Below are 25,604 nucleotides of genomic sequence, written 5' to 3'. Positions count from 1 at the left end.
AGCAACAACACAGCACACAGTCTGCTAGCCAAGATGTCGAGCTGATGCTAGACGCTGTAGGCAGCCCCACCAATTTCAAAGGCAATGGCAAAGGCAATTTCCCAGATTCAGAGATGACAATGCACGATAGCATATTTGTTGCAGCTTTGCCGCCAGCTCATGAGCAAACCGGCAAAAACGAATCTTCTTTTACTTTTTACTAGTTGTTTCTCTTATTTTTTTTTATCAGTGTATGTATAAATTTGCCTTTACTTGACATATTTAGTAGCCTCTTATGGTGCTGCCTTGCTCATGTGTTGCACAACAGTTGCCAGTCCATTAAAAGGCAATAGAAACACACACACACACAGAAGATTTTTAGTAAATAAATACACAGATTTGTTCGTAGTGCTAATTTAACTTATACACAAACGATACGACTAAGCCTCAAATCGCTTTAACATTCATATTTGCAGTTATCAAATTAAATGTAAGATCAGAATTTAATTTAAGTTTTGTACTTTTATCTGCTTTAGTGTAAGCTTTAACTGCTTACAACAAATTTATCACTAGTCGGGCCCTGCGGCTCTGTGAATATCTCTGTCTGTTACGTAAATGCTTTTTGCCGGCACATGGCATATAATATGCACTAGCTCTATCACGAATCCCATAGCAACAGTGTTGGCCCCTTTTTTGGCTTTCGCCTCCTGCTTCCTATTGCAGCATCGGAGCATATTTTTTTAAGCTTCTGCCCTCTTATTATTTATCCCATGTGACAAATTTGGTGCATAATAAATTATGCGTCACAGTGGGAAAAGAAAGTTTTCGTAGAAAAAACACAAGAAGAGAGCGAAAATGCTAGTTTTCCATCTTTGGTGGCGCACTGCCAAAACTTTTTGCACGTTTTAATTTAATAATCGTCAGAGTCGTTAAGTTGGTGCAAACTTTTTTTTTCCACTGTCACAGTTTCTGCCCCTACATCAGCTCGAGTTGCAGCCTTGTTAAGTAGTGTATTGTGCATTTAGTTAATCGCCTGCTGATGAGGGGGCTTTTAATTGCTGCAGTCAGAGGAAAGGCGGCCTTGACGCTCAATGGGCGGGGTGGGTGGTGGGTTAGAGTTCAGCATTTGAATAAATAAACAGAGAGCACACTTGTTGCCAATGAATTATTTATGGTTGGAATCAATGACTGTGACACTTGCTTCATTCGATATGCTTCGAATTGCATGCTGCAGCATGTTGCAAGTTGCATATTGAATAACATTTTAAATGCATGGCTGCCAAACCAAGCAAATGACAGCAGCTGACCAAGCTGAACCAGGATCGGAGTATATATATACATATATACACATTATAGACATATATGTAGGGCCACTCAGTAGTATGGCTGCCACTTCTGATGTTGTCGTTTCTGTCACACAGTTAAAATGTGATAAATTCTATTAAGTGACAGATGCACACACACACACACACAAGTATGACATAGATATGTATGTATGTGTGTCCGCACACTTGTGTCCACTGAGGGCTCATATTGCAATGTTTAGCCCGCAGCAGCTAGAAATCCAGTTGTCGGCTCAAATCAAAACGCACCAGCCCCGACACACTTACCATACATACATACGTATGTACGCATACATACAAACATTTATGTGCATGCAACCGGACATACAAATTCTAAACATCAACTTGAAACTTCATGTTCCACATTGAAAGCTAAAGCTGCCACCAACAGACATTTGTACGCATCGCATATTGAAATTGTAATTTGATTTCTGCCTTTTGCCACCAGCAGCAGCAGCAGCAACAACAACAAGAAAAGCTCTGCCAACTGTCCAACTTGTCCAACACTCTCTGACTATTTGTATGCGTATATGTATGCAATGTCAGCTGTCAGCTGACTACTCTATATATATGGTGTGTGGACATGACAGTCAGCTGCAGTTGGCTTTGAAGAGTTTCACGTTAATATATAACGTGGCTTAAAGCCAGACTTTGTCATTAATTTGTGCTGTGTGCATAGATAGTATATATATCATTTAATATAATTTTAAAGTATTTAAAGTATAGTATATAAATTAAAAATAAATACATTATACGTTGTTTAGTGTAACAATTAGTATAGCATGCAGTGCTAAACTGCTGCCAGCTCAAGTTCCTTCACAGCAGTTACATTATTTAATTTTCATTTTAAGTGCACTTGATATTTTTTTAATCAGGTGTGCGCGACGCTCTTATGCCACGTAGAAATGGCATGAAACAAAGCAGGCTGGCAAATAAATAAAGTACAATCAAATAAAATAAAATGGCAAACTCATTACGAGGCAAGTGGCGAATGGATGCCAAGTGCCAAGAGGCAACGTCACGGCAACAAGTCGACGCAACAATGCAATTTGCAGCGAGCGCAAAAAATCTGAAAAAAATAGCAAAAAAGAGCCAACAATGCGCCGCCGCCGCTCAAAAGGCACAACACACGATTGCCTAGTGCCCGTAGTCTTCCCCATCTCTTCTGCTGTAGTTGTGGCAGCTGCACGGATGGTTGCATTGTTCACTGGCAGTGGACAAACGCCGGGGGCCATGTCGGCGTCGCCTTCATTGATGGCAGGTGACAGACGGTAAAAGCACCGCTGCACTTGCCCCGCCCCGATGTGGATGTGTGCTTGGTAAAAATATTACAGTCATGATTTTGAGCTAATTTTAAATAAATAAAGTGTGCTTAAAGACTTGTTTAACTAAATCAAATTTGTTGTGATTTAATTCAAAATCTCTGTCGCTTTTGGTCATCTATCATATTAGGTCCACTCTCAAATGATGTATGTTAGTCAAAAGGCCAAATCTAAGAATAAAATTCTTGGTATTTATATTTTTCAAAATCCCCTTTAAAACAAACAATTTTCACAGAGTTCTGCAGGGCGTAAATTCAGCAAAAGTTAACAAATCGCTGCCATACGGCAAACATATTTATAAATATTGAAATAAGAGGAAATAAGCAGGAGTGGGCTAAATATAAAAAAGTGTAAAAAATGTGCAAACATTAAAAAGATTTAAGTAAATTTGTCTTCCTGCGTGTGCCATCAATAACTTTGGCAGCATATTTGACTTCTGGGCTGCTGCGATATTTTCAGTGTCCTCCCTCTATTCAGCTTATTACATTGTGGGGGAGTTGGGTCGACTTGCGTTGGGTTGGTTTGGTTTGGTTTGGTTTGGTTTGCTTGTTTTTTGGAACTCATAAATCCAAAAAGTCAATGCAATCCTTTAAAATATGTGTGCATGGGTGTGTGTTTATGTGTGTGTGTATTCGCCAGCTGCTTCCTTTCCGTTCCACTCCACTCCATTTTCTTTTTGCGCTTATTTTTGTGCGCACTTTTGCCAGCTATCTGGCTAATGTTTGCTCTTGGCAAAGCATTACAAACATTAGCTTTGGCTGCTCCATGCAAATATTTTGGCAGCAGCGCTTCTTCCTCCACTCTCACCCACTCTATCTCTCAAATTGGCCGAAAAAGTGTGCTACAGACAAGTACACACACACACACACACACAGACACGCACGGAAACTTGCGTTTTGAGTTGCAACGCTTTGTAAGCAGACATTTGGTGGGCGAGCTGCTTGCTAATTTCATGTTTCCTTTTCTTACGCTTTCGGGCTATGTAATTTTAAAATCGATAAGCAACAGCGCTCAGTTCAATTTCAACGCCCTTTACCCCTATGCTTGGGCTTAGTTTAGGGGATGCCAGTTGCCATTTTGTTTTGCAATATTTTTGCATGGAAATCACGAACTCGATGTCAAAATTTTTACCTTTATCGAAAGCTTAGGCTGTTTTTCCAAAAGACGGTTACGACCACTCAAACACTCAGGGCGTGGCACACACAGGTAAACTTGAGTGAGGGTGTGTGTGTGTGTGGGCGGATGTAGGTGCGGGTGGGCGTTTGGTTGCGGTAAAAACAATTTTCAAAGTTGTCAATAAAAAGAAACTGCGGTTACTGCTGCTTGGATTACGCAAATTTTGTGTCGGCTTGCTTGTCAAATGCAACAACCTCAACGAGCAACAACAATAAGAACATTAATAACAATAACGACGTCGACAAAGGATTGACATATTTTACATATAACGGAGAGGCAAACGACATCAAATCATTTCGTATGCATGAATTGAAAATACATTTTTGACACAGGACTTATGGATTTGGAGTAATAAACGAAAAGACAAGTTGCAGTTAAAAGTAAATTCTCTCATAAATTCATATTTTAGTGAGAAAATAATAAAATAAAACAATCTCTACTCAAATATTGCAAACATATTCTCTGTAAAAATAACCTTTAATAATAATTTGTATTGAGAAATATTGAGTACAGTTTTATACAGTGTATGTGTGTGTGTGGGATGCCTGTAACTACCTTTGCTTACATATTTGGAGCGTAATCAACAAAAGTACTAATTGCATAGAAGACTTTGGCTGACATTGATGTCTGACACCCAAAACTCAAACGCCAAATACTATTTTCCAGCGACATTTGCCACTTCAACTCCCAATTTCATTTGCGCTTATGTGCAATGGCATTACCTCGACTCTGATGCTAACTTAGCCTGCTGTCTGCCTATCTGCCTAGTCCACCCACCCACCAAAGCCCCTGTGTCGATTACTGGCTGCTGGGCACAACTTCATTAACGCAAAGTAAACACAACACACACACACACACACACGCATGCAGCATGCCAGTGTTTGATGTTGTTGCAGCTCTTGATATTTCTGTTGCCCTTGTTGTTGTTGTTTTTGCTGCTCCTGCAGCTGTAGCCAGTGTAAAGTTACATTTCGACATTTTAGTGAAATGTCATGAGAGTTGGGCTTCACTTCAGATTTAAGATTTAAGTTTTTTAAAGCATTGAAAGTTAAATGGCGCATACGTCAGCAGAACAAGATCTTCGGCCTCTGTTTAAATGCATGCAAATTAACATGATTTAAATAATTAAATATAATTTGATGTGCGTTTGCGGGTTTTGCCATTGGCATTGTTGTTGCTCCTTTGGTCCTATTGTTGTTACCGTTGTTGTTGTTGCTGCTGCTGCTTGCGCGAGAGTCCATTAACAAAGCATAACGATGTGTCATGTGACTCATAACGAGCAGAAAAAGCCACACATAAGCACACATGAACACACGCATTGTGTCCCTCTTCTCTCTCCCACTCTATTTCTCTCTAAGCCATAGGCAGACCGCAAATGCGGCACTTGCCTCGTTTTCTTTTTTATTATTATCATTTTGTTGCTGTTTTTCATATTTATGAGGCGGCCGTATATCTGTACAAGTGTATATAGTCTCTGTGTACATGTGTGTGTGGCGCGGGGTGCTTTAACAAGCCTAACGAACTGCCAAATTACGCGCAATAGCATTAAAAATTTAAATTTCGTTCGTGCTTTGTCAAAAACCCAGGCGCCAAAAAGTAGGCAGCACACACACATACACACACACATGCATACATATACGTGCGCTCGTATTAAATGGCATTCAAAGTTTGTCGTTGCTTTTCTTCACATAAATCACTTTAGAAATGACACAACAACAAGGACAAGAAATACAGGCAAATAATATTTACACGACAGCATTAATATCCATCCCAGGGCTTTAAGGCAATTTCAATAAGAATTATCTTATACTTTGAAGATTTTTGTTACCTGGAAATTAAGCCGCAGCTAAGGAATTTCCTTACAGCCATAATAAGCATATTCATAGCTGTTTTATTGAATTGAAGTAACATTCTTGTTTTCAAAGCTTAAAAACAATTAGTGCTCGTGAATTATGCAGTGTTGTTTTTAATTTTCTAAGTGGGAGTAATTAAAAACCCAATTAATGTTCTTTGAAATCTTTTTCGTTTTTAATAAAATTCAAATTGAAATCCTCTTATCTTCTTCTCGAACACATATTTTACATTTAAATGTTATGAACCCTTGCCCTATCTCCATTTGACAGCAGTCAATTGTGAAATGAAAAATAGCTTTATAACCGAACGTTAAATCATTCGCCTTTAGTTCGGCTCTGGCATATAGTGCATTCCATCCCCCCTCTCTGTCTCTCTCGGTGTCTCTGTGTTTGTGTCTCTGCCTGTGCTGCCTTCAAGGCGTAGTACGAGAATTGCAAAATATTTCCGGCAAGGTAATAAATAAATTGCATACGTAATTAAAATCGACGACTGGGTAGGCCTACGGCTTGCTCTTGGCTTGTTTGGCAATTGTTATAGCAATTACAGCAACAATAAAGATCCAACAATGGCTACAAGCAGCTGAAGCAGCAGATGAAACAAAAGTTTTCTTGACTTGACTTGTGCTTCCTTTAACGTCAACGTTGCCCGATGCAACTTGCAACTTGCAACTTGGCAGCTTTCTACTTACATTCTTTTTTATTTTTCTAACTAGTTGAAAAGTTGCAGGCTGTTGGTATATGAAGTTTAGCAATGTTAACTTGTCTGCTGTTTGTTTTTAATTGTATATGTATGATGGCTTGTCTCTGGGTCTCCGCCTTGCAGGTTGCCGTTTCCGCTTGCATGACAAAAGGCTCGACAGCACTTGGAGCTGTCCACCCTGAGAGTGCCGAGAGTGCTGAGAGTGTCTTGTATTTTGGGTTTGGGGGACAGGGCACACCTTCCATTGGTAACATTTATGCCGCTGCCTTGTGGCTATTGCTTGCCACAAGTCACGCTATTCGTGCTTGCAACTAGGACCTTTTATGCTCATAGCTGGCACCGCTTTAACATCATTATATGTTTCCCACTTTAACAGCAAACTCTGAGCAGTGTTTAAGCTTGATTGTAATCGGAGCAACAGTAGAATTATAATTCATATTTAAATTGAATCAAATAATGCCTATTGTTAGTAAAACTTGTACAAAATCGGATAGTTCCTGCCCAGATACTTATTAAAAAATATAAATGTTGTTGTAGTTATTTGCGTTGTTTGTCCTGCTGCCGCCATCATGCGAGCCGTTAAAATATCAAAACAAGTTAACGGTAACCAGTCAGAAAGGCAAGCAGGAAGCCGGAAGCGAGAGCAGGGCGGCGCTGCCGCAAGTTTGTGGTGGTAGCGGCATGTGCAGGAATTTAACAAGAACTAGAGGCAAATCAGCTATTGTTATTGTTGTTTGGCATATTGCAACAAAGCCTTCACATTAACAAGCTAAAGTTGCTGCTGTTGTGGGTGTGGGTGTGCGTGTTTCTTATGCGCTATTTTATATTGTTTGTTGTGCGTTGACATTAGACAACTGCTGCCTGACCTTCTATTAACCAACAAGCTAACGACCCTCGTTTGTTGCAACTGCCAGCCATGCGCCATATTATGTTGCAGCGAGTAATCGGTAACAGTTTTCGGTAACCTGTTAGTCCTATAAACCTGCCACTCGCTAACTGGCAGCCACTGGCAAAAGTGGCAACAACAAAGTCGTTTAGTTTCTCTCTCTCCTACTCTCTAAGGTCTCTCTATCACTATGAAGCAATTGAAGCCAGACAGCGTCGCTTTGGCATTATAATGCCATTAGCTCTGTCATAATTTAGCGTTGCGAATTTTCGCAGTGAACAATTTGTGCATAATGAGCACATACACCCACAAATGCAGCTGGGTAGACAAATACACTGCGAATAATATTTAGGATTTCAAAATATTATTTTAGAAATTTTTTTTTAATTTATTAAAATGACTTATAGTTTTCGTAGATGCCACTAATATAACTTAAAAAAAAAACGTTCTAGCAAATTTGCCATGTGTAGGAGGAGCTTGTTTCTGACATCCGCGGACTCTGGCTCTGAGCTGACACAGGACGTGCGTCCTGCGACTGGCAGTATTTAGTATCTGGAAGTCATGGCTGCAACTGTGGTGTCAACTAGCCAACTCTCATAATTCCACTAAATATCAACTGTATAAATCTAGGAGTGTAGAGGTGCGTGGCTTGTGTCTAGGGTTGCCATGGCAAGTGAAATTTCTTGGAAAACCGCAGCCAAGGAGCATCAGCCTCAACGTCTGGGCTGGATTGTGGCAACTCAGTTGAGTTGAAGCCAAACTCGGCTTCTGAGTCTGAGTCTGGCACTGACTTGTTTTTCTGCCAATGTGTGCATAAATATATATACACATACACATGCAGTTATGAATTTGTGTGCGTATTTGCGCAGTGCTTGACTTTGCTCTTTATTTGTAAGCGTCAGCGAAAATTTTTGTTATTTGCTCGCCAGGTTCGTACCTCTTTTTGGGCTTTTTGGGCTTTTTGGTTCGCTCTTGCTCTCTCTCAGGTAAAACTTATGACACCGCATACAAAATGCTGCATGTAGTTTGTACATGTTGTACACACATATTTGCATTGGGCAAATTAATTTCGCTTTGTGTATTTGCGTTTTTGCGGCAGCAGCTGACTTTCTGTAATATCAACCAGTGAATATTCATACAAGCTTGAGGTTAATTAAAACTTGTTTATCAAATAATGTATGTTGAATTTCCACTCGTCAATTTCCTCTGCTTGCTCTGCAATTTAACTTTTTCCATGCTGTGGTCACCCGTTTCCACTAGCTTTTGACAATTTTAGTTTAGTTCATAGTTTTGTTTCAGTCATAAATCAAACGATGCTTTGCAAATGTGCTGGCAAAGAACATGCCTTGCCCAGAGTTGGGAGCTGATATTTATTTGTTAATTTTAGCATGAAAATTGTCTTTTTTTCGTATATTTATCAAACACTTGATATGGTAATTAACTCCAAGTTAGCTGTTAAATATGTGCAATGTGTGCTTTTGTGGTTCACGTACATATGTATGTCTATCAATCCTATATAGAGACAGCGAATGTGCTTATGTCGGAGAGGCAATGGCAAAACTTTGGCATTTGCATTTGTCAGATGCAGCGACAAAAGTTTTTGGCTTAAATTCTTGCATGCATTTCAACACCCGATTGGCATGTGACAGTCAAAATGTTTGCACAAAGTTACACACACCCATACAAACGCATGGATATATACTATGTATGTGTGTGTGTGTGTGTGTGTGGAGTGGAGGCACATGAATTGAATGTTTGATATATCAATTTGAAAAGTTTGACTTAGTTTTACCACTCGAGCATTTCGATTAAAGTTTTTGCATGCGGCAGATTAAAAACTTTTTTACTTTGTCGACCACGTTCAACTTTTGCTGTGAGAAAAAAAAAAGGATAACGGCTCTTTGCATTTTCCACATTTAGTATTGGCAGCACTCAATGTAAGTGCTTATGCAGTTTGCCATTCGTTGCTGCCAACTGGGCCATTACTAAGGCGAATTAAGTCTATGCATTTAAATTGTCAACCAAAATGTAGCTTAGAATTAAGATAAGCCTATTAAGGTTTAATTTATAAGTCGGCATATTCAATAAAAACTAAATAAAGCAGTTGAGGTTGTTATTTTTAGATTTATTTAAGTATTTTATATACCATAAACAAACTAGCGTAAGCATACATATGTATGTACGTAAATTCCGTTTATTATTATCCAGACAATGCGCTACGAGTTGCGTGTGCTTAGTAAATTAGCGTTTCATTAAAAAACAAGCGAAATTTGTTCGCAATGTTGTACCTGTAGCTCGGGGTAGCAGTTGGAGCATTGGCTTGCGCGCTGTTTCCGTGTCCATGTCCGGATTCATAACCATGTAGGTAGAACAAAAGAAATTAGTTGCATTACTTTGATTAGAGTTGCACAATGCTATTATTAAAATTCAATTTCCTTGCCATGCAGCAGCATGCGATCCTGGCTAGCGGTTGCATGTCTAATCGAATTTAACAAGCTTTACATTTTGCATTCACGACGTGAACGCGATAAATATTGCCATTGCCACATGGCAAGAGAGAGAGCTTGAAATTAATGAATTTCATTGTAAGTGCAAATTCCGGCATATAATTTGTGAAACGATTTTGATTTTATTGCGTGCTAATTACTCCAAATGCTTCCTGCCAGCACTTTCTATCGAAATACCAAACAGAGTTACCTGCTGTCGATCTATAACTTAACACACATGAGCATATGCGTAGAATTCCTTGGAAAGCTTGTCAAGCTGGGAAATTACTTTAGTTAGCAGTCAAATTGTAAACTACACAATTCTGAACGTTGAAAATTTTTGTGACGATAAATTTATTCCTTATTGCATTATTTCGCTCTGAAGGTAATAAGCTCAAATTGTTACCACACTCAAAATAACATTAATTGGCCAACACTTACACCCACGAACAGCTGTAGATATATAGTATAGTCAAAATGTCGGATCGCAAGGCGGTAATTAAGAATGCTGATATGAGTGAACAGATGCAACAGGATTCGGTGGACTGTGCCACCCAAGCCTTGGAGAAGTACAACATTGAGAAGGACATTGCGGCGTTTATCAAGAAGGAGTTCGATAAGAAGTACAACCCCACCTGGCACTGTATTGTGGGACGCAATTTCGGATCTTACGTGACTCATGAGACGCGCAACTTTATCTACTTTTACTTGGGACAGGTTGCTGTGCTACTCTTCAAGAGCGGCTAAGAATTGTTTCCCCTCCTTCACTAACACGCAATTGTGGCGGCAAATCTATCGAGTGTCATCTAGCGGCGAACATTATTTTATACCGCCTTTTTTTGTTGGATAAATGATCTTAAATTGCTAAATTTATAGTCATCTAAAATTGTAATGAGAAATACAAGTGCAAATTTCGCCAATAATTTAAATATTTCTTTGCTTGCGAGATTGAGTAGTGACTTGCTCTGCGTGCTGGCAACGCTTTCTTTTGACAACGATGTGACCAGATAAACCTATGCAATTGTTTTGCAACACTGTTTTCTTAATTATTGACGCATGTGCGAATTTTTGACTTTCGCGTGGAAACTTTTTTAGAGTTGAGCTAAGAACGTAGTGAGTATCGTAGATTTTTTTGTTTGGCGTCTATTGACAATTGATTTATCAGTCAGACTTACACGAATTGCCTGTTATTCGAGAATTGGGACTATTGTGAATAAAAAATTAAGACAACTGAAAGTTGGTACACCCGTTGGACGGCCTTGCATAAACCTCGTTGAACGCCGAACCAAATTAAAATGTAAGTAAATTGCTGTGCACATTGCAAAGACGCGTATAACACTGAGATATTGGTCAACAGCGCCAAGATGTCGGATCGCAAAGCAGTTATTAAGAATGCGGACATGAGTGAGGAGATGCAGCAGGACGCTGTTGACTGCGCCACCCAAGCTTTGGAGAAGTACAACATTGAGAAGGACATTGCCGCATACATCAAGAAGGAGTTTGACAAGAAGTACAATCCCACCTGGCATTGCATTGTGGGACGCAATTTTGGCTCGTATGTGACTCACGAGACGCGCCACTTCATCTACTTCTACTTGGGCCAGGTGGCTATACTGCTCTTCAAGAGCGGCTAACTCAAACTTGACTTAGCCCCAAACCTTACACGTATCCTACACTCTCACATATGTATCCCTACTTGGTAGCAGTTGCAGCTTCTCCCGTTTGTTGTTGTAGCTCATTCCCCAACACACATTCACGTATATGAACTTTGAACTCTGATTTGAAATGGCACCAACGCTCAGTGTTCTACAAAGTTTTGAGTTTTATTAAAGCCGCTATGTAACATATTTTTTATCTGGATTATCTTCAGGCTGCATTGTGGTTTTAATTAAGCGATCGTTAAATTGCAGCAGACTTAAAACAGCAGGTAAATGTTGTTCGCAATGGCCTTTGGAGTTCATTTCTGTAGGCTGAAGCGAAACACAAGCAAATCTCAGTGTGTGTTTGCGTAAATTTGCACCTGACAGAGGCGGGCGTTTAAAATGGCTTAATTAACTTTATTAAAATATTTCTGCTGCATGGCAAACGACTCGACATTTATGCTCTTTTATTATCTTGTCAATTGGCTACTTTTTCGGACAGCAGGCACTCTCCACTTGCGGCCAAAGGATGCCATCGAAAACAATGCGAATGCTGCGTAATTATGCTGGCGCACGTTTATCGGCGAGGAGAGGATGGAAAGCAGCAACGGCAGCTGGAGCTGTAGCTGCAGCTTTGGTAGAGCGCGTAACCAATGACAATACTATTAATAAAGTTACTGCTACACTGAAAATATTATTGTTGAATATGTATTTGCTCTTTGTGGGCAAATATTGCACATGTCCTTTGAGCCGCTTTTACAGCTGGACGACTTTCGTCCTTGTTGTTGTACACAGTTGCATTTAAACTCTGGCTGAACTCTGTCAATCGAAATCATGCAGCCGGACAGACTTGTGTATATTTCAGAACGAGCTTAAATACATACGAAACGCTTTCATGCTTAACCAAATCCTTTGCGCCAATAAAAAAACAAAAATGTGAATTTATGTGCCACGCACGCACAGGTTTCGCAATCAGTTTTATGTTTACTGAGCAACGCTTTATTAATATTTTTACGTTGTCAATTTATGGTAATTTTTTATGTTCTAACATTAAAAACAAAGGTACGCTCGGGACCCCCTAAGGGACCATTTGATTTGTTAGTGCCTGCACTGCTGGCCACTGGATTAAATTCCGCTACGCCACTGTCCCCAGCACATTCCTAGCCATGCAGTCTGCCCACTCTGAGGTGACTTTCGAGCAGCTGTTTTGACACCTCGTGCATTTCAAGTTTAATTCACTTGAGTTGAGTATGCGCACTCAGACTTTGAGTAAGCTCACTCCGGCGAGAGACTCTACTAATTGCGGGTGAGGAGTTACTCGTTGGTTTAGCAGACGGCATTTATATTAGTTAAACAGAATTGGCCAGGGCGCTAGGCTATAAGATCTTTGATATATGATATTTCAGATCCGCTTATCTTAGCGAAATGATTTACGAAAGCATTGAAAATGTATATGGATATAAATAAGGAGTTTTTAATTTTTTTTTTAGTTAACATGGTTATACTTCACTAACAAAAAGTTGCAGAAATAGTAAAATTTCATTAAAATAAAAGTTGTTTAATCTGCACCTAATAATTAAATTTAGCTCGCAATAAAATTCTGCTGCTACACCAGTTAAAGCCTTTGCTATGTTTAAATTTGTATGAAATTGTTATATTGAGCATATACTATATATAACTATGCTCAAGTTTAACTTTTACTCTTTTGACTTGAGGTCAAAGCAAATGTCGACTTTTATAAAATACAATTAGCAGTACTGACCTCAATATAAAATTACAAAACATGACTGGCAAATACTCACACAACATATGTACATACGAAAGAAAGTAAAAACAAAAACGCTTTGAGAGCACCACAGATACGATGTAATTGCATTTTGCTTTGTTGTAGTTTGGGCGGGCTAAAAAATCAGAAAGCTAAAGTTAAACAACAAACCCAACGCACATTTGAGCATACATTTGTATAAGCTTCTGTTTGTCTCTTGCAACTGTTATTATTATTGTTGCTGCTAATTTTTAACTGAAAAAACCATGGAAGCCAAATACAGGCGGTTCAGGCTATGGCAGTCGTTGCGAAAAGGGTGGCCAAAGTCAACACTGTAACTAGTATTATCAGTCACTCACACAAATGCAGCTGGGACAGTAGTTATAATACAAGTAGCACTCGAGGCTGACAAAAAAAAAAACAAAGCCAAAAAAAGTTAATGAAACATAAACAAGACAGTTTGGAAAACCCAAGAACTATCTCATTTGTTGTGAAATTTAGCATAAAATAAAAGAGAAACAATATTTTTCTCTTCGCGCCGAAGATTATCTACTCTTATTAATCTTATAAATATTATGGGATTGCAGCCATAAAAAAGTATTTGAGCGCGCTCAAATTTCCGTAAAGGCATGCACTAGATAATCGTCCACATAAACAATAATAATCGGCTGACAGGCAGTCTTGCCAGCGACAGCGGAAGATGCTCTGCTGCTTGCTCAAATATTCCCGGAGAGTTGCATCGCTTTCTGGCGTGATGAATGAGCCCAGCTTTGAACTTGGTGCTGCCTGCCCACATGCCCGCACTCTCCCACTCCCACTCCCACACATTGTTAAACTGGGCGTCAATTTTTCATTTTGGTGTGCTTTACCATAAGAGAGCTGCTCTGGTTGCTTGGGCTTTTGGGGAAATATATCTGTCTTCTCTTGCTGCTGTGCTGACCGTTAAGAGTGATGGGCTAACGTGTCCCTTAACTTCAGTAGCTTTTGTTGCTTCAAATAAATATTTAATACAAACTTATAAAGTTATACATACAGGACGAATACTAGATATACAATATAATCTTTGGCTTGACTTGCAGGGTATTTAGTTGTCGTTAATGTGTGTGTTTTATTTCGTAATATTTTTGGTACTTATTTGTGCGCTTCATTGTTACTTTTTGATAAATTGTGCGCTTTTCTTTGTGACACATGTCAGCGATTGTCTCTAGCCATTGTAAAATATATATGTATGTGTGTACTTGCAATTGTCTAGGCTCTAACGAAGAGGTTATCGCACTTGTTGGCCCCCAGATCTTAAAGTTTTTGGATAAATGAAAAATAATTCACTGCGAATAGACTTATGTACTTTGGTTCAGTGTATTTTATTTCCATTTGTTTAATTTTTTTTATTGAAAATCAGCTGCCGGCTGTCACTTGAGCTGACTGTTCATTTGATCAGATAAAAAACCTGAGTTGTAAGTGTTGTCGCTGCTGCTGCTGCTGCTGCTGCTGCTGGACAAGTGAAACATGGGATACTGTGTCACATGTCCTGTCAGTGAGGACTTTGTGTGTGCGTGTGCTCAAATGTCCACGTCAGCGTCACTTTATGCGTCTGACAGCGCCAACAATTTTATTTATTTACTTAATTTGGCTTTAGTTTGTCATTTATTTACTTGTTTGCCACAACAGCCTGCGTTATCTATACTGTTTGCACTTTAGCTGCCACCCCCTTTTGGGCAACGTTTCGTTAGAGCTTTGGGTGTCATGTGTGTCTCCAAATGTCTGTTGATGTCGGATTGACGCTTGACGTTATTGCAGTTATTGTTGCTACTCAATGTGAAGGCCTTACCTAGGATCACAGCTATAAATAATTAAACTATTTTTGGTATGAAAGACTACAGAATATCTTCAATGCTATATTAAGCAATAACCGCACTTTAATAAAATATATATTTCAATTACCTTTGTGTGTCCACTTTCTGAGCAGAATTAGCAAATTAGCGAGTGAGAGGGATCCCGATATATATGTATGCATATAGTAGATTTGTCACAAGTGTGGCCGCACTAACATTTGTCATTACACATTAATAGCGGACCATTAATCTTTTCGTGAGCTGCTGCTGGACGAATCAGAGTCTGAATGAGAGTGAGACCGAGACCGAGACCGAGATCCAGGAGTCGTTAATTAATGTATGCCATTTAGCCGGAAAATTGCAGGGGTACACACACACACACACACACACTTTCATAATGAGCGTCAATTTGGTGTGTCTGTGTGTGTATGAGGGGGCGTTGTCGCTACCACAAACAAGCAAAGGCCAAAGCCACAGCGACAGCCCCTGAATTGAACTCCACTGCCCAGCAGGTATGCTTGATTAATGCTTTATAACAGCACAAAAACACATACACATATACGCTCACACACACACGTACAGCCGCTTACATTCATATATATGTATGTAGCACTAACAAAACATGCACACTGGACTCCACCTCCTCCGTCTCTTGTTGTTGCCCTTGCAATTTTAACATTAATTTAGTGGAATGCTGCCTAGGACTATGAAAGCTTTTCAGCGTCATTGTCGGCACATGTTAATTCCGTTCTTGTAGTTGTTGTTGTTACATTGTTATTTAATTTTACTTTTACAGTTATTAAAGCAATGTCTTTAATTTCGGCAGTACACTAGCTAGAAATATTATTTTTGTGAGAAAGTCTTTTAATAACAAGTTGGTACTAAAAACAGTACGCGATGCTTAAAACCATGTTTGTTTTAAACACTTTGACATTTATATATAGTTTTTAATATTATTATTATTTATATCTTTGCAATTTCGATAGCCGCTAATAAACAGCTTATGATATATTTACAGAATTGCGCGTAACTTTGCACTTTGGATGACGGTTGATTAAGCAGCAAATAGAATATGTAAATATTAAAGTATAAAAAGAATCATAAGAAAACAAACCAAAAATTGTTTATTTATTGTAAGCAGCTTTTTTACTTAGCTCTCAGTTTTTCTTGCATGCTAGTAAATAAATGTTGTCCAACATAAACAATCATAAATCACAAGCCACAGGCAGTAGCAGCCAAATGTTAGCTGCTTCCTGATGCGCCCACGAAAAGGACAATTGCAAAATTAAATAGCGCCGAGGCAACAGTGGCAACAGTATTCCTTGCCTAGAGCGCCATCACAGCAGACCCGAATGGCCAATGGGTACATTTTATGGTACAGCGACTTTACAATTTCCATGCTAACTCCACTTTGTTTTGAGTTCACATGTGCAGCACATACATATGTATAGATAGGATACCCAGACGAACGCGACTGCGATGGCGACTACGACTTCTCGCTATGCATACAAAATTTATATTGTAAACAAAGTAATGCCATTACAAACAAATTGGACCTCGTACCCCGTTTCCCTGGGGCACACTCTAGGGAAATCGCTCAAGAACACAGCATCGCCTTCAATGTGTGACTTTTGTCTCATGTTTGACATTTGAGACCTCGTTGAGCGATATATAAGCCAACAGATAGTGTGCGGTCAGACAATATTTATTGAGTGCAAAAACTCTCGGCTCGTTTGGCGCAAGCGTTTGCCGCAAGCGCGATGAGATGCGTATACGTGATGTAAATATTGAAAATTCATAATTCTCATTTCTTGAATTAAAACAAATAAATAGGATAGTCTAGCAATATAGAATTCTATTTGCAAAAGCAAGGAAATGTCTGCAGCTTGAACTCATTCTGCACTTTTATTACCTTTTATTGGCAATGTTCGCGATTGGTCACATTCTGAGCGCTGCAGTCAAAGTCATTGAGCGTTAAGCATTAATGTCCTTTGGCAGCCAAATCGAACAGAGACTTTTACGTGTTTTCGGCCATTGGCATGCATATTTTATGGGCCAGTCGAACTTTAATTGGAACAATACCAATAAATGCCAAATGCAGAGCTACGCTGAGGCTGCATGGAGGCGAAGCAAGATATATATATGGAGAGAGAGGGAGAGAGAAAGAGACAAATACAAAGTTTGATGTGCATTGACCGGTTTTTAGGGCAGTCGAATGTCTATAGCTAAATCCCAATGCGTCGTGGCCGCAGTAAAACCAAATCAACTCAAGAGACACACACACAGACAATTTCATATACACACATATTCGCTTTAACCACAAGGATAACAACGGCTTTTAGCCGTAGAATGCTTCCCCTTCCCCTGTTGTCGCAGTCACTGCAAGCTGCGGCTGTGGCTAGCGGCTATGTGTAGACAACGAGCCCAGTTAACAATTCAATGAACGCAATTACATACAACCAGGTTGAGCTTTGAGTTGGGTGAACAGAATGGAGGGTGTATATGGGGGCACGTTGCCAGGACAGCGATTAGAGATGCGTTCAAATTAAACGCTTACAACATATTGTTACTGGTCAGTCAGTGGAGCCATTTTACCGAAGCCTACTGTGTCGTTGGACTGGTAGAGCTAGATTCGTTGTGGTCAAAAAAACGTGGTCATAAATGCTCGGCCCAAATGGCAGAGTGCATAATTTATGCGCACAATTCGTCGCTGCATTCAAATGTTAAAACCAAGTCTAGCCCCATTTCATTTGTTGTTGTTTTTGTTACAACAGCTGACGCAGCCCGATTAATTAAAGCTATTTTTATTGACTAGCAGCGTGAGCTTTGTGCACCGCATTGCGGTTTGCTCGACCACTAAACACTACAATTGAACGAATTTGCAAAATTAAATTAAGTAATGATTCGCTGAAATCAGATTGAAAAGCAAAATAATTAGACAATCAAGTGTTTGATTGAAAACGTTCTGAAGTGAGTGCCTGAATTCTCCAGAAAAACAAATATTCAAAATTTATCACTCAGTTTGCCTGGTTTTAAGAAATATAAAAATCAAAATAAAATTTAATTTGGTTATCTTTAGCTAGTACTTTCAAGTTCTTCTCATGGGTAAGCGAAAGTCGGACTGCTCGGCTCCACCAAAGTGTGGGCCGTGTCTGTCCTGTCCGCCCTGTCCTGGTTGTCCGCCCTGTTCGAGCTGTCCGCCTTGCGCGCCTTGCGACGCATGTGATCCTTGTCCACGCTGCGCGCCAGATTGCTGTGATCCAAGCATTTGCTACGCCATCTTTGATTTAGAGAGCACAGTTTTCGGTTAGTATCTGAAGATAATCATTTTAAAATTAGTGTATGAAAAGTATTTGAGTGCAGACACCCGCCATATATACCAACGTGCTTGCCGCGAGGTGGTCGCCAGCTACAATCGCACTCTCTCCGATGAGGTGCTCATTCAGTGCGGGCCCATGGAGACAGCCGAGATGGCTGAGCTTATCTGTCGCAAATGTAAGCTGCCCGTGCCCTGGGAGATGTTTCTCGTGTTGGTCAACGAGCACACCTTTCACATGATTGCAAATCCGCCGCTTATGGCCGGCGTGGAGCGGCTTGTGGCACATTTGAAATATTGCAACATTGGCTTGGGCTTGGTCAGCTCTTGCAAAAAAGCGCAGCTTTGTCAGAAAATCCAGGGACGCGATGCGCTATTTAATCAGTTCGATCACATTATCTGCGCTGACGATCCACTAATCAATCAGCCCAAGCCAAGTCCGGACATCTACCTCATGGCAATGAAGCGCTTCTGCTGTAATCCTTGCGCAGACTGCTTTCTAGTTTTCGAGGGTACTACGAAGGGCGTGCAAGCCGCCCATGATGCACATATGGAGGTTGTCATGGTTTCTGAGTCAAGCTTGCCCTGCTGCTGGTCTGAGCAGGCGGCGGCCCGCTTTGAGACACTCTTGGACTTCCATCCAGAGGTGTATGGCCTGCCTCCTTTGCCAGCAAACGAGCCGGAGCCCCCTGATAGCAGCACTTATTGACAAGTTTGAAATGTTGCAAATAAACTCACCAAGTCTACGAGTACATGTTTAAATCTATTGTTTAAATAACTAAGCAAAATCTTTGCCACAGCTATGTTTTAAATTATCAAATAGGTCTACAGAATATTTATTGTAATATAAATTGCTGCTTAAGCGTTTTTCTTGCTAAGTAAACGACTCAATATTTGATTGTCAATGCTATTCTAGCCAGGATAAGCAAAACAATAAATCTGGCATAATTGTTATAGCAGGCACAACTCTCTAACTGACGGCTTGTGGTCGTGTGTGTGTGTGTGTGTCTGTGTCTGGCTGGCTAACGCCAATTGTTGACAATTTAATTATTCAGCATATTACGCATACCCAACGTGTGACTCCTTCAATTCATATGACGCAGCCAAGTTGTAACTTTTGCCAACTCTGCCGAACTTATAATTACTTAATGCTCCACCCTGACTGCCGACAACTGCCGCCAAATAGACATGCCGATTCTGTGTGCAGTCTAGGACTCATAACCAGGCTAGCCTGGTAGTCGAGTTGCATAAATATAAAGTGAATAAACCTTTTAACTCTTTAGACTGCGTCTCTTTTAATTCTGGTATTTTCTATGCAGCAACTTTGCTTTTTATTTATAATCTTTTTTTGCGCTTTGCATTTTGCCCTCGCTGCCATTTCCGTTTTGCCTAATGAACGAACGAACGCCACAGGAAGCACTCAAGGGCAGCAAAATAAAAATAGTATAATAATGAAAATAAAATGGAAAAAAAATATTTGCGCTACGAGTTTCTGCTTTCTTAATTAAATTAAAAACCGTCAACGCCTTAGGAGTTGCAAACAAATTCCACTGAACGTTGGGCTTATCCTTTTCTATAAACGAATGAAATGCTTTGAAAGTAAAATCAAAATTGTATGTAAATCTTTAGGAAAGCTCTTCAAAATTATGTCACCATGCAATTCCAAAAAGTTCCAAACAGTGACACACTGCATCTTCGATAACGATGGCACCCTAATGGGTAATGAATGCTTTAAATTATGTTAATCGCTCAAACTTGTATTAAACCTTGTACCACCGAAAGATACGGAGAACATTTACCAGATGGCAGTGCAAAGGACAATCGATCCCTTCGGTAAAGAGTATAGCTATGATCTTAAGTTGCGCTGCATGGGCCTGCCAATCATGCTAGCAGCCAAGTTGCTGATCAAGGAGCTAGATCTACCAGTTACTCCCGAAGTGTATATCGAAAGCTTTGACAAAGCGATGATTGAGCTGACGTCTAACGTATCGCTTCTGCCGGGTGTAAGGAATCTGCTGCTGCATCTCGCTCACCATCGCGTCCCCATGGCTATTGCTACGGGATCTGGGCGCAGGATGTTTAGCTTGAAGTCTGCACCTCATTGCAATATTATGCCTGCTTTTCATCATATCGTCTGCGGCTGTGATCCGGAGCTTAAGGCGGGAAAGCCCGCGCCGGACATCTTTCTATTGGCTGCTGCTCGATTCGCCCCACCGGCACATCCCAAGTGTTGTTTAGTGTTCGAGGACTCGCCAAATGGCCTGCAGGCGGGCTTGGCAGCTGGTATGCAAGTAGTAATGATTCCAGATCCGCGTTGTCCCAAAGAGCTAAGACAGGGTGCTACTCAGGTGCTGGAGTCCATGGAAGACTTTAAACCGGAGCAATACGGGCTGCCTCCCTATGGAAATTGTGAACGATTTTATTTTGGCTAATTCTTAAAATCCTGAGTTAAAATTTTAAGTTTTTGTTTATACCAAAGATAAGAAAAATAAATTTAGGACTTATAGCATACTATTTAATTATTTAGTTAATTATTAACTAATATGACACAAATTGACACATTTTTGTGTAAAGTAATTTCTCATTAGGATTTAATTAATGAATCTTGAGGCCTGTGGTCTAGGGGCTAACTAAGATTGATAATTTCATTATGCAGCCTGAACAGTTTTAAAGAAAGTTGTAGCATATGCATTTTAATTAAAATATAGCTGCATGCTGTGTACGCTGCGCTCCTGTGGCAAACACTGTCAACTCAGAGGCGCCTGGGAATAATGTCTCCTTGCCTTTTTTTATTTATTACAAGAATCCCATGCAACGTTTCGGCTTAGACTAATGCATGCGACACACGCAAGCCAAGTTTAGAGTTCAAGTTGAGTTTTTGGCCTAGCTTCGTTTAGCTTGCTAGTCTGGTGGCACATTTTGTTGCAAACTTGCGTAATTGATTAAACAGTTGCCAGCACATTGTGCCATGTGGAAACGGTGCACCAACGGGCAAACTTTGCTATATACACACAGCATACGTGACAGATGTATACAAAACGCGCTCACAGCGCTTGGAAGGGCTTCTTTAAAGGCCGGGATTCTTTAAACAGTATTCAACGGTTCATCAATATAATTCTAATAAAAATATATTAATATATCTGAACAACGATCTCAAACATGTTTGATCGAACATGATAATGGGTCGTATACCTCTGGTACACGTATACTTTGTGTATGATTCATATTTGTATATACCATTTATTTATTTTATTTTTATACAAATTTGATAGATATTCGATTATGCATCAGTCGGGCATGCATCTTGCGGTATCTTGACCATCTCGCTAAGAGTTATGTTAGATAACTGGGCCAGCCTCTGTGCAGTATGTATCGTTTCCGCCTTGGGTATGCGAGCTCGAGTTCGTATCATAGCCCACTCTGAAATTCGAAACTTTAAAACCAAAGAATCTTAGCAGATCGCACATCAAATTTACTGAAGCTGATGATCGAATCAACATCGAAGCATAAGTAGCAAATAGCAAAGCTTGTGTAATCCGTGTCCAGCACGCTTATATGAATACCTGGTTCTTCCGCTAGTTTTGAATTAAATTTAGTTTATATAACGGAGGAGTTAATATATATAATTTGAAACTTACATGAGCTCCTTGATGTTATTTCATAGGTGCCAAGCTTGGGTTCGATGCGTCCAATTCCGTGATATGAGAGTTTTATTGTGTTAGTTCTGTTAATATAAAAGCTACAATAGATGTTTGAAGTTGCATTTAGCTTACCTTTGATTAATTTCGCTTGCCTTTGCGAAATAGGAACCATTGGCCCTCTTTATAAACTCAACATAGGCGCATTCCGGTGTATTGTTCTTGAGATTTAAAAGGGACGAGTAGGTATACCATCTTCCCCTAAAGCGATCCATATCGAAGTCACTAAGAGCTGTTATGTTCTCAGGACAGGTGCCCTTTTCCACTAGCAAAGCTAGGACCTGTCTTGCAATCATCAGCATCATGAAAACTTTGCTATATAAAAAATATTGATTAAATAGCTTGAATACAACTGTAATAACTACACCTACCACTTGAGGCTCCACATGTTTCAAGGCGTTTAATGTTAATAGTTTTTCAATGTCTGTTGTCATTTGAAAGGCAAAGTAAACAACTTTAGCCACACCAAATGCGCGTATAATTAAATTAACAACAGGGAATGGGGTATGACTTTAAAGTTTACACAGCACTAGCATTAATATCATTCAATTTTATTTTCAACAACAATTTTATATATGAAAATATTTATTTTTTAGAGTTGCCAGCATATTCTGCCATGTGGAAACGGTGGACCAACGGGCAAACTTTGCTTTAGACACACAGCATACGTGACTGATGTAAGCAAAACGCGTTCACAGCGTTTGGAAGGGTTTCATTAAAGGTAAGGATTCTATAAACAATATTCAACGATCTCATCAGAGAAATTATGTGTATATGATTCATATTTGTATATAGCATTTATTTACTTTATTTTTTATACAAATTTGATAGATATTCGATTAGTTATCAATCGGGCATGCATCTTGCGGTATCTTGACCAACTCGCTAAGATCTATATTAGATAACTGGGCCAGCCTCTGTGCAGTATGTATAGTTTCTGCCTTGGGTATGCGAGCTCGAGTTCGTATAATAATCGCCTCTGTAATTCGAAACTTTAAAACCAAAGAACCTAAGCAGATCGCATAACAAATTTACTGAGGCTGACGATCGAATCAACATCGAAGCATAAGTAGCAAATAGCAAAGCTTGTGTAGTCCGTGTCCAGCACGTTTATATGAATTCCTGGTTCAATCGCTAGTTTTGAATTAAATTTAGTTTATCTATATAACGGAGGAGTTAATATAAAATTTGAAACTTACGTGAGCCCTTTAATACTATTTCATAGGTGCCAAGCTTTGGTTCGATGCGTCCAATTTCGTGATATTTTAGTTTCATTGTGCTAGTTCTGTTAATATAAAAGCTACAATAAATGTTTGAAGTTGCATTTAGCTTACTTTTGATTAATTTCGCTTGCCTCTGCGAAATAGGAACCATTGGGCCTTTTTATAAAGTCAACATAGGCGCATTCCGGTATATTTTTCCTAAGATTTAAAAGCGACGAGTATGTATACCATCTTCCCCTAAAGCGTTCCATATCGAAGTCACTAAGAGCTGTTATGTTCTCAGGACAGGTGCCCTTTTCCACTAGCAAAGCTAGGACCTGTCTTGCAATCATCAGCATCATGAAAACATTGCTATATAAAATATAAAAAAATATTGTGTACAACTGTAAAACCTACACCTACCATTTGAGGCTCCACATGTTTCAAGGCGTCTAATGTTAATAGTTTTTCAATGTATGCTGTCATTTGAAGGCAAAGTAAACAAGTTTAGCCACACCAAATGCGCGTATAATTAAATTAACAACAGGGAATGGGGTATGACTTTTTTAATTTTACACAGCACTAGCAATATTAAATATGAAAATATTTATTTTATTGTGGTTATGTAATTTCATTATTATACATTTGGAAGATCAAACAAATTTAAATTAGTCGTTTAACAGGTTCATAAATATGTCGAATAGACGCTGGTAAAAGCGTCCAAGCCAATCTCAGGCACTCTCAATCGCCTGCGGCACCACATTGGTAACAAAATCGTCGTGCGCTTGGAGTATGGCCAAAGTTCCGTTGGCTGTTTCTAGCTGGGGACAGTTGTCGTTCTGTATTGTATTGATCAGCAGCGATTGACTTATCTTGTTGCTGTCCAGTACACTTTTGGCCGTTGTAATTGTCTCTTCTGCAGGCTGACGCTGGCGGGTAAGAATCCAGACAACCTCTGCAATAGCAATGGGAATGGAAATGACAATGGAAAATCGTGTGCATGTAATTAACGTGTTCGACAACACCTCCCAAGTTGGCAATAATGCAATTAATTATGGGTCCGCATTAATTATGCCAAATGGAATAACTGATTTGTCGTTTGCATGCCAAATTAGCCAAGGCCAAGCTGCGACGTGCTCAGCAGTTGACTCTCTTTGTACTTCCGCATGCTACTCACTTAAATGGGCCAATGGGGTCAGGCTGGTGCAGCTGTAAACGACTGAATAGGAGCTGTAGTCGGTGTCCAAGACCAGATAGTTGGGCCTGCTCGCATGCTCTGCAAGCGCAAATGCAATTGAATTCAATGCTGGTAAGGATTTGTGTAGAAAAGTTTACTTACGGTTCTTTGAAAAGGTTACGGCCAGCTGTGCAGGTGCAATGACCTTAGCTGTGCCTGTTACATTTGTGGGGTTGCCAGTCCTATAATTGTATTAGATGTATTTAAAGTTGAGCTTGAAACTTGTCCACTTACAATCTGTTGATGGCACCATTGACTACGGCCACTGTGCTGTTGTCCACAACTTGGTAGTTTGCGTAAATGCATTTCTTGCCGATCTCAAAAGCAAATGGATACTTTGAATACTCGTACCAAATGCCCATATACTAAAAAACCAAAAAGAAATAATAATAAATAATTTTTAGTTTACATTAACTGCTTTACATATGATAATGAGTATATTGTTATTATTTCAGAGATACATACATGATAATTATTATTATATTTTTTGATAAGCTATGACTCACTGCATTTCTAATTAATGCTTTTATTTACAATGCGCGGTCCAAGTGTATATTGCACAATTAATTAAAATGATTATTCAATTGTTTGATTAGAGCAAGTGTAAAGTAGGTCTCAAGTGGTGGCAAAACAATGTATGCTTACCGCATCCAAGTCAAATGTGTCCATTATCTTCACCTCCGGGCACTGGCCGGGGAAGGGCACTTGAGCCGCAACCAGGGCTCCTCCGCCAATAGCCACAAATAGCAGCCAAATTGAAGTGCTGTAAGGCACGTGACAAATTTCGTTAGTAAACTAAACTGTTCATATATAGTATATATATATATGTATAATATGTAGGTTACCTGAAAGGTTGATGCATTGTTCCTGGAATTGTTTGTCAGTTTGTTGTTCGCTGAACACTGAAAGCCAATGCGGCAACGATGCATAATTTATAGATGCATCTGCCAAAGCTTTTCGATTTTGTTTTCTATTATATGTTTTGTTTATTTTTTGTAGAACTTAGCAAAGCTTTATGCACTGCGCCTGCGCTGCTTCATTGTGAAAGTAAAAATTGTTGACGATCTGAGCTAAATGCCTTGGTAATGGGATTGCGGGGTGCTGGATGGGGTATGTGGACAAGTGGTTCTAGTGAGTGTGCTCGTTACACTCTCTACACGCGAGTTTTT

The 25,604-nt window shown here is 39.6% G+C and overlaps 7 protein-coding genes across 9 annotated transcripts; 4 read left to right on the top strand and 3 right to left on the bottom strand.

The window, feature by feature from the left end:
- The first annotated feature begins 10,019 nt into the window (after window positions 1-10,019).
- Window positions 10,020-10,660, top strand: LOC108596154 (dynein light chain 2, cytoplasmic). The gene is made up of 2 exons (XM_017981655.1): window positions 10,020-10,130; window positions 10,199-10,660. Exon 2 carries the CDS (start codon window positions 10,223-10,225, stop codon window positions 10,490-10,492), a length of 270 nt encoding a protein of 89 aa, XP_017837144.1. The 5' UTR covers window positions 10,020-10,130; window positions 10,199-10,222; the 3' UTR covers window positions 10,493-10,660.
- Window positions 10,661-10,783: 123 nt separating this feature from the next.
- Window positions 10,784-11,586, top strand: LOC108594303 (dynein light chain 1, cytoplasmic). 2 transcript variants are annotated; one of them, XM_017979445.1, is made up of 3 exons: window positions 10,784-10,858; window positions 10,911-11,042; window positions 11,103-11,586. In XM_017979445.1, the coding sequence occupies exon 3, from the start codon at window positions 11,110-11,112 to the stop codon at window positions 11,377-11,379; it is 270 nt and encodes an 89-aa protein (XP_017834934.1). In that variant the 5' UTR covers window positions 10,784-10,858; window positions 10,911-11,042; window positions 11,103-11,109; the 3' UTR covers window positions 11,380-11,586. The 2 variants fall into 2 exon arrangements, with proteins under 2 accessions (XP_017834934.1, XP_017834935.1); XM_017979446.2 differs by having other exon boundaries at window positions 10,843-10,858; window positions 10,915-11,042.
- A 6,416-nt stretch (window positions 11,587-18,002) lies between these two features.
- LOC108602344 (pseudouridine-5'-phosphatase) lies at window positions 18,003-19,050 on the top strand. The gene is made up of 2 exons (XM_017990443.1): window positions 18,003-18,288; window positions 18,346-19,050. Exons 1-2 carry the CDS (start codon window positions 18,084-18,086, stop codon window positions 19,005-19,007), a joined length of 867 nt encoding a protein of 288 aa, XP_017845932.1. The 5' UTR covers window positions 18,003-18,083; the 3' UTR covers window positions 19,008-19,050.
- An 842-nt stretch (window positions 19,051-19,892) lies between these two features.
- On the top strand, window positions 19,893-20,809 carry LOC108603208 (pseudouridine-5'-phosphatase). Its single transcript, XM_017991798.2, has 2 exons — window positions 19,893-20,017; window positions 20,081-20,809. Exons 1-2 carry the CDS (start codon window positions 19,945-19,947, stop codon window positions 20,728-20,730), a joined length of 723 nt encoding a protein of 240 aa, XP_017847287.1. The 5' UTR covers window positions 19,893-19,944; the 3' UTR covers window positions 20,731-20,809.
- Window positions 20,810-21,541: 732 nt separating this feature from the next.
- LOC108605685 (apolipoprotein D) lies at window positions 21,542-22,394 on the bottom strand. The gene is made up of 5 exons (XM_017995480.1): window positions 22,368-22,394; window positions 22,072-22,311; window positions 21,937-22,022; window positions 21,775-21,873; window positions 21,542-21,718 (listed from the first exon to the last, which is right to left on the bottom strand). The coding sequence occupies exons 1-5, from the start codon at window positions 22,382-22,384 to the stop codon at window positions 21,579-21,581; spliced, it is 582 nt and encodes a 193-aa protein (XP_017850969.1). The 5' UTR covers window positions 22,385-22,394; the 3' UTR covers window positions 21,542-21,578.
- Window positions 22,395-22,797: 403 nt separating this feature from the next.
- On the bottom strand, window positions 22,798-23,649 carry LOC108604862 (apolipoprotein D). Of its 2 annotated transcripts, none has more exons than XM_017994476.1 (5): window positions 23,622-23,649; window positions 23,331-23,570; window positions 23,196-23,281; window positions 23,032-23,130; window positions 22,798-22,975 (listed from the first exon to the last, which is right to left on the bottom strand). In XM_017994476.1, the coding sequence occupies exons 1-5, from the start codon at window positions 23,636-23,638 to the stop codon at window positions 22,836-22,838; spliced, it is 582 nt and encodes a 193-aa protein (XP_017849965.1). In that variant the 5' UTR covers window positions 23,639-23,649; the 3' UTR covers window positions 22,798-22,835. The 2 variants fall into 2 exon arrangements, with proteins under 2 accessions (XP_017849965.1, XP_017849966.1); XM_017994477.1 differs by having other exon boundaries at window positions 23,331-23,536; window positions 23,622-23,638.
- Window positions 23,650-23,819: 170 nt separating this feature from the next.
- On the bottom strand, window positions 23,820-25,361 carry LOC108602758 (apolipoprotein D). The gene is made up of 6 exons (XM_017990934.1): window positions 25,281-25,361; window positions 25,081-25,198; window positions 24,670-24,800; window positions 24,538-24,617; window positions 24,376-24,474; window positions 23,820-24,153 (listed from the first exon to the last, which is right to left on the bottom strand). The coding sequence occupies exons 1-6, from the start codon at window positions 25,295-25,297 to the stop codon at window positions 23,930-23,932; spliced, it is 669 nt and encodes a 222-aa protein (XP_017846423.1). The 5' UTR covers window positions 25,298-25,361; the 3' UTR covers window positions 23,820-23,929.
- Window positions 25,362-25,604: the final 243 nt, after the last annotated feature.

Source organism: Drosophila busckii, chromosome 2L (assembly GCF_011750605.1).
Source record: "Drosophila busckii strain San Diego stock center, stock number 13000-0081.31 chromosome 2L, ASM1175060v1, whole genome shotgun sequence".
NCBI lineage: Eukaryota > Metazoa > Arthropoda > Insecta > Diptera > Drosophilidae > Drosophila > Drosophila busckii.
Note: the sequence above shows the minus strand (reverse complement) of the source record. Positions and strands in the feature narration are given on the sequence as shown.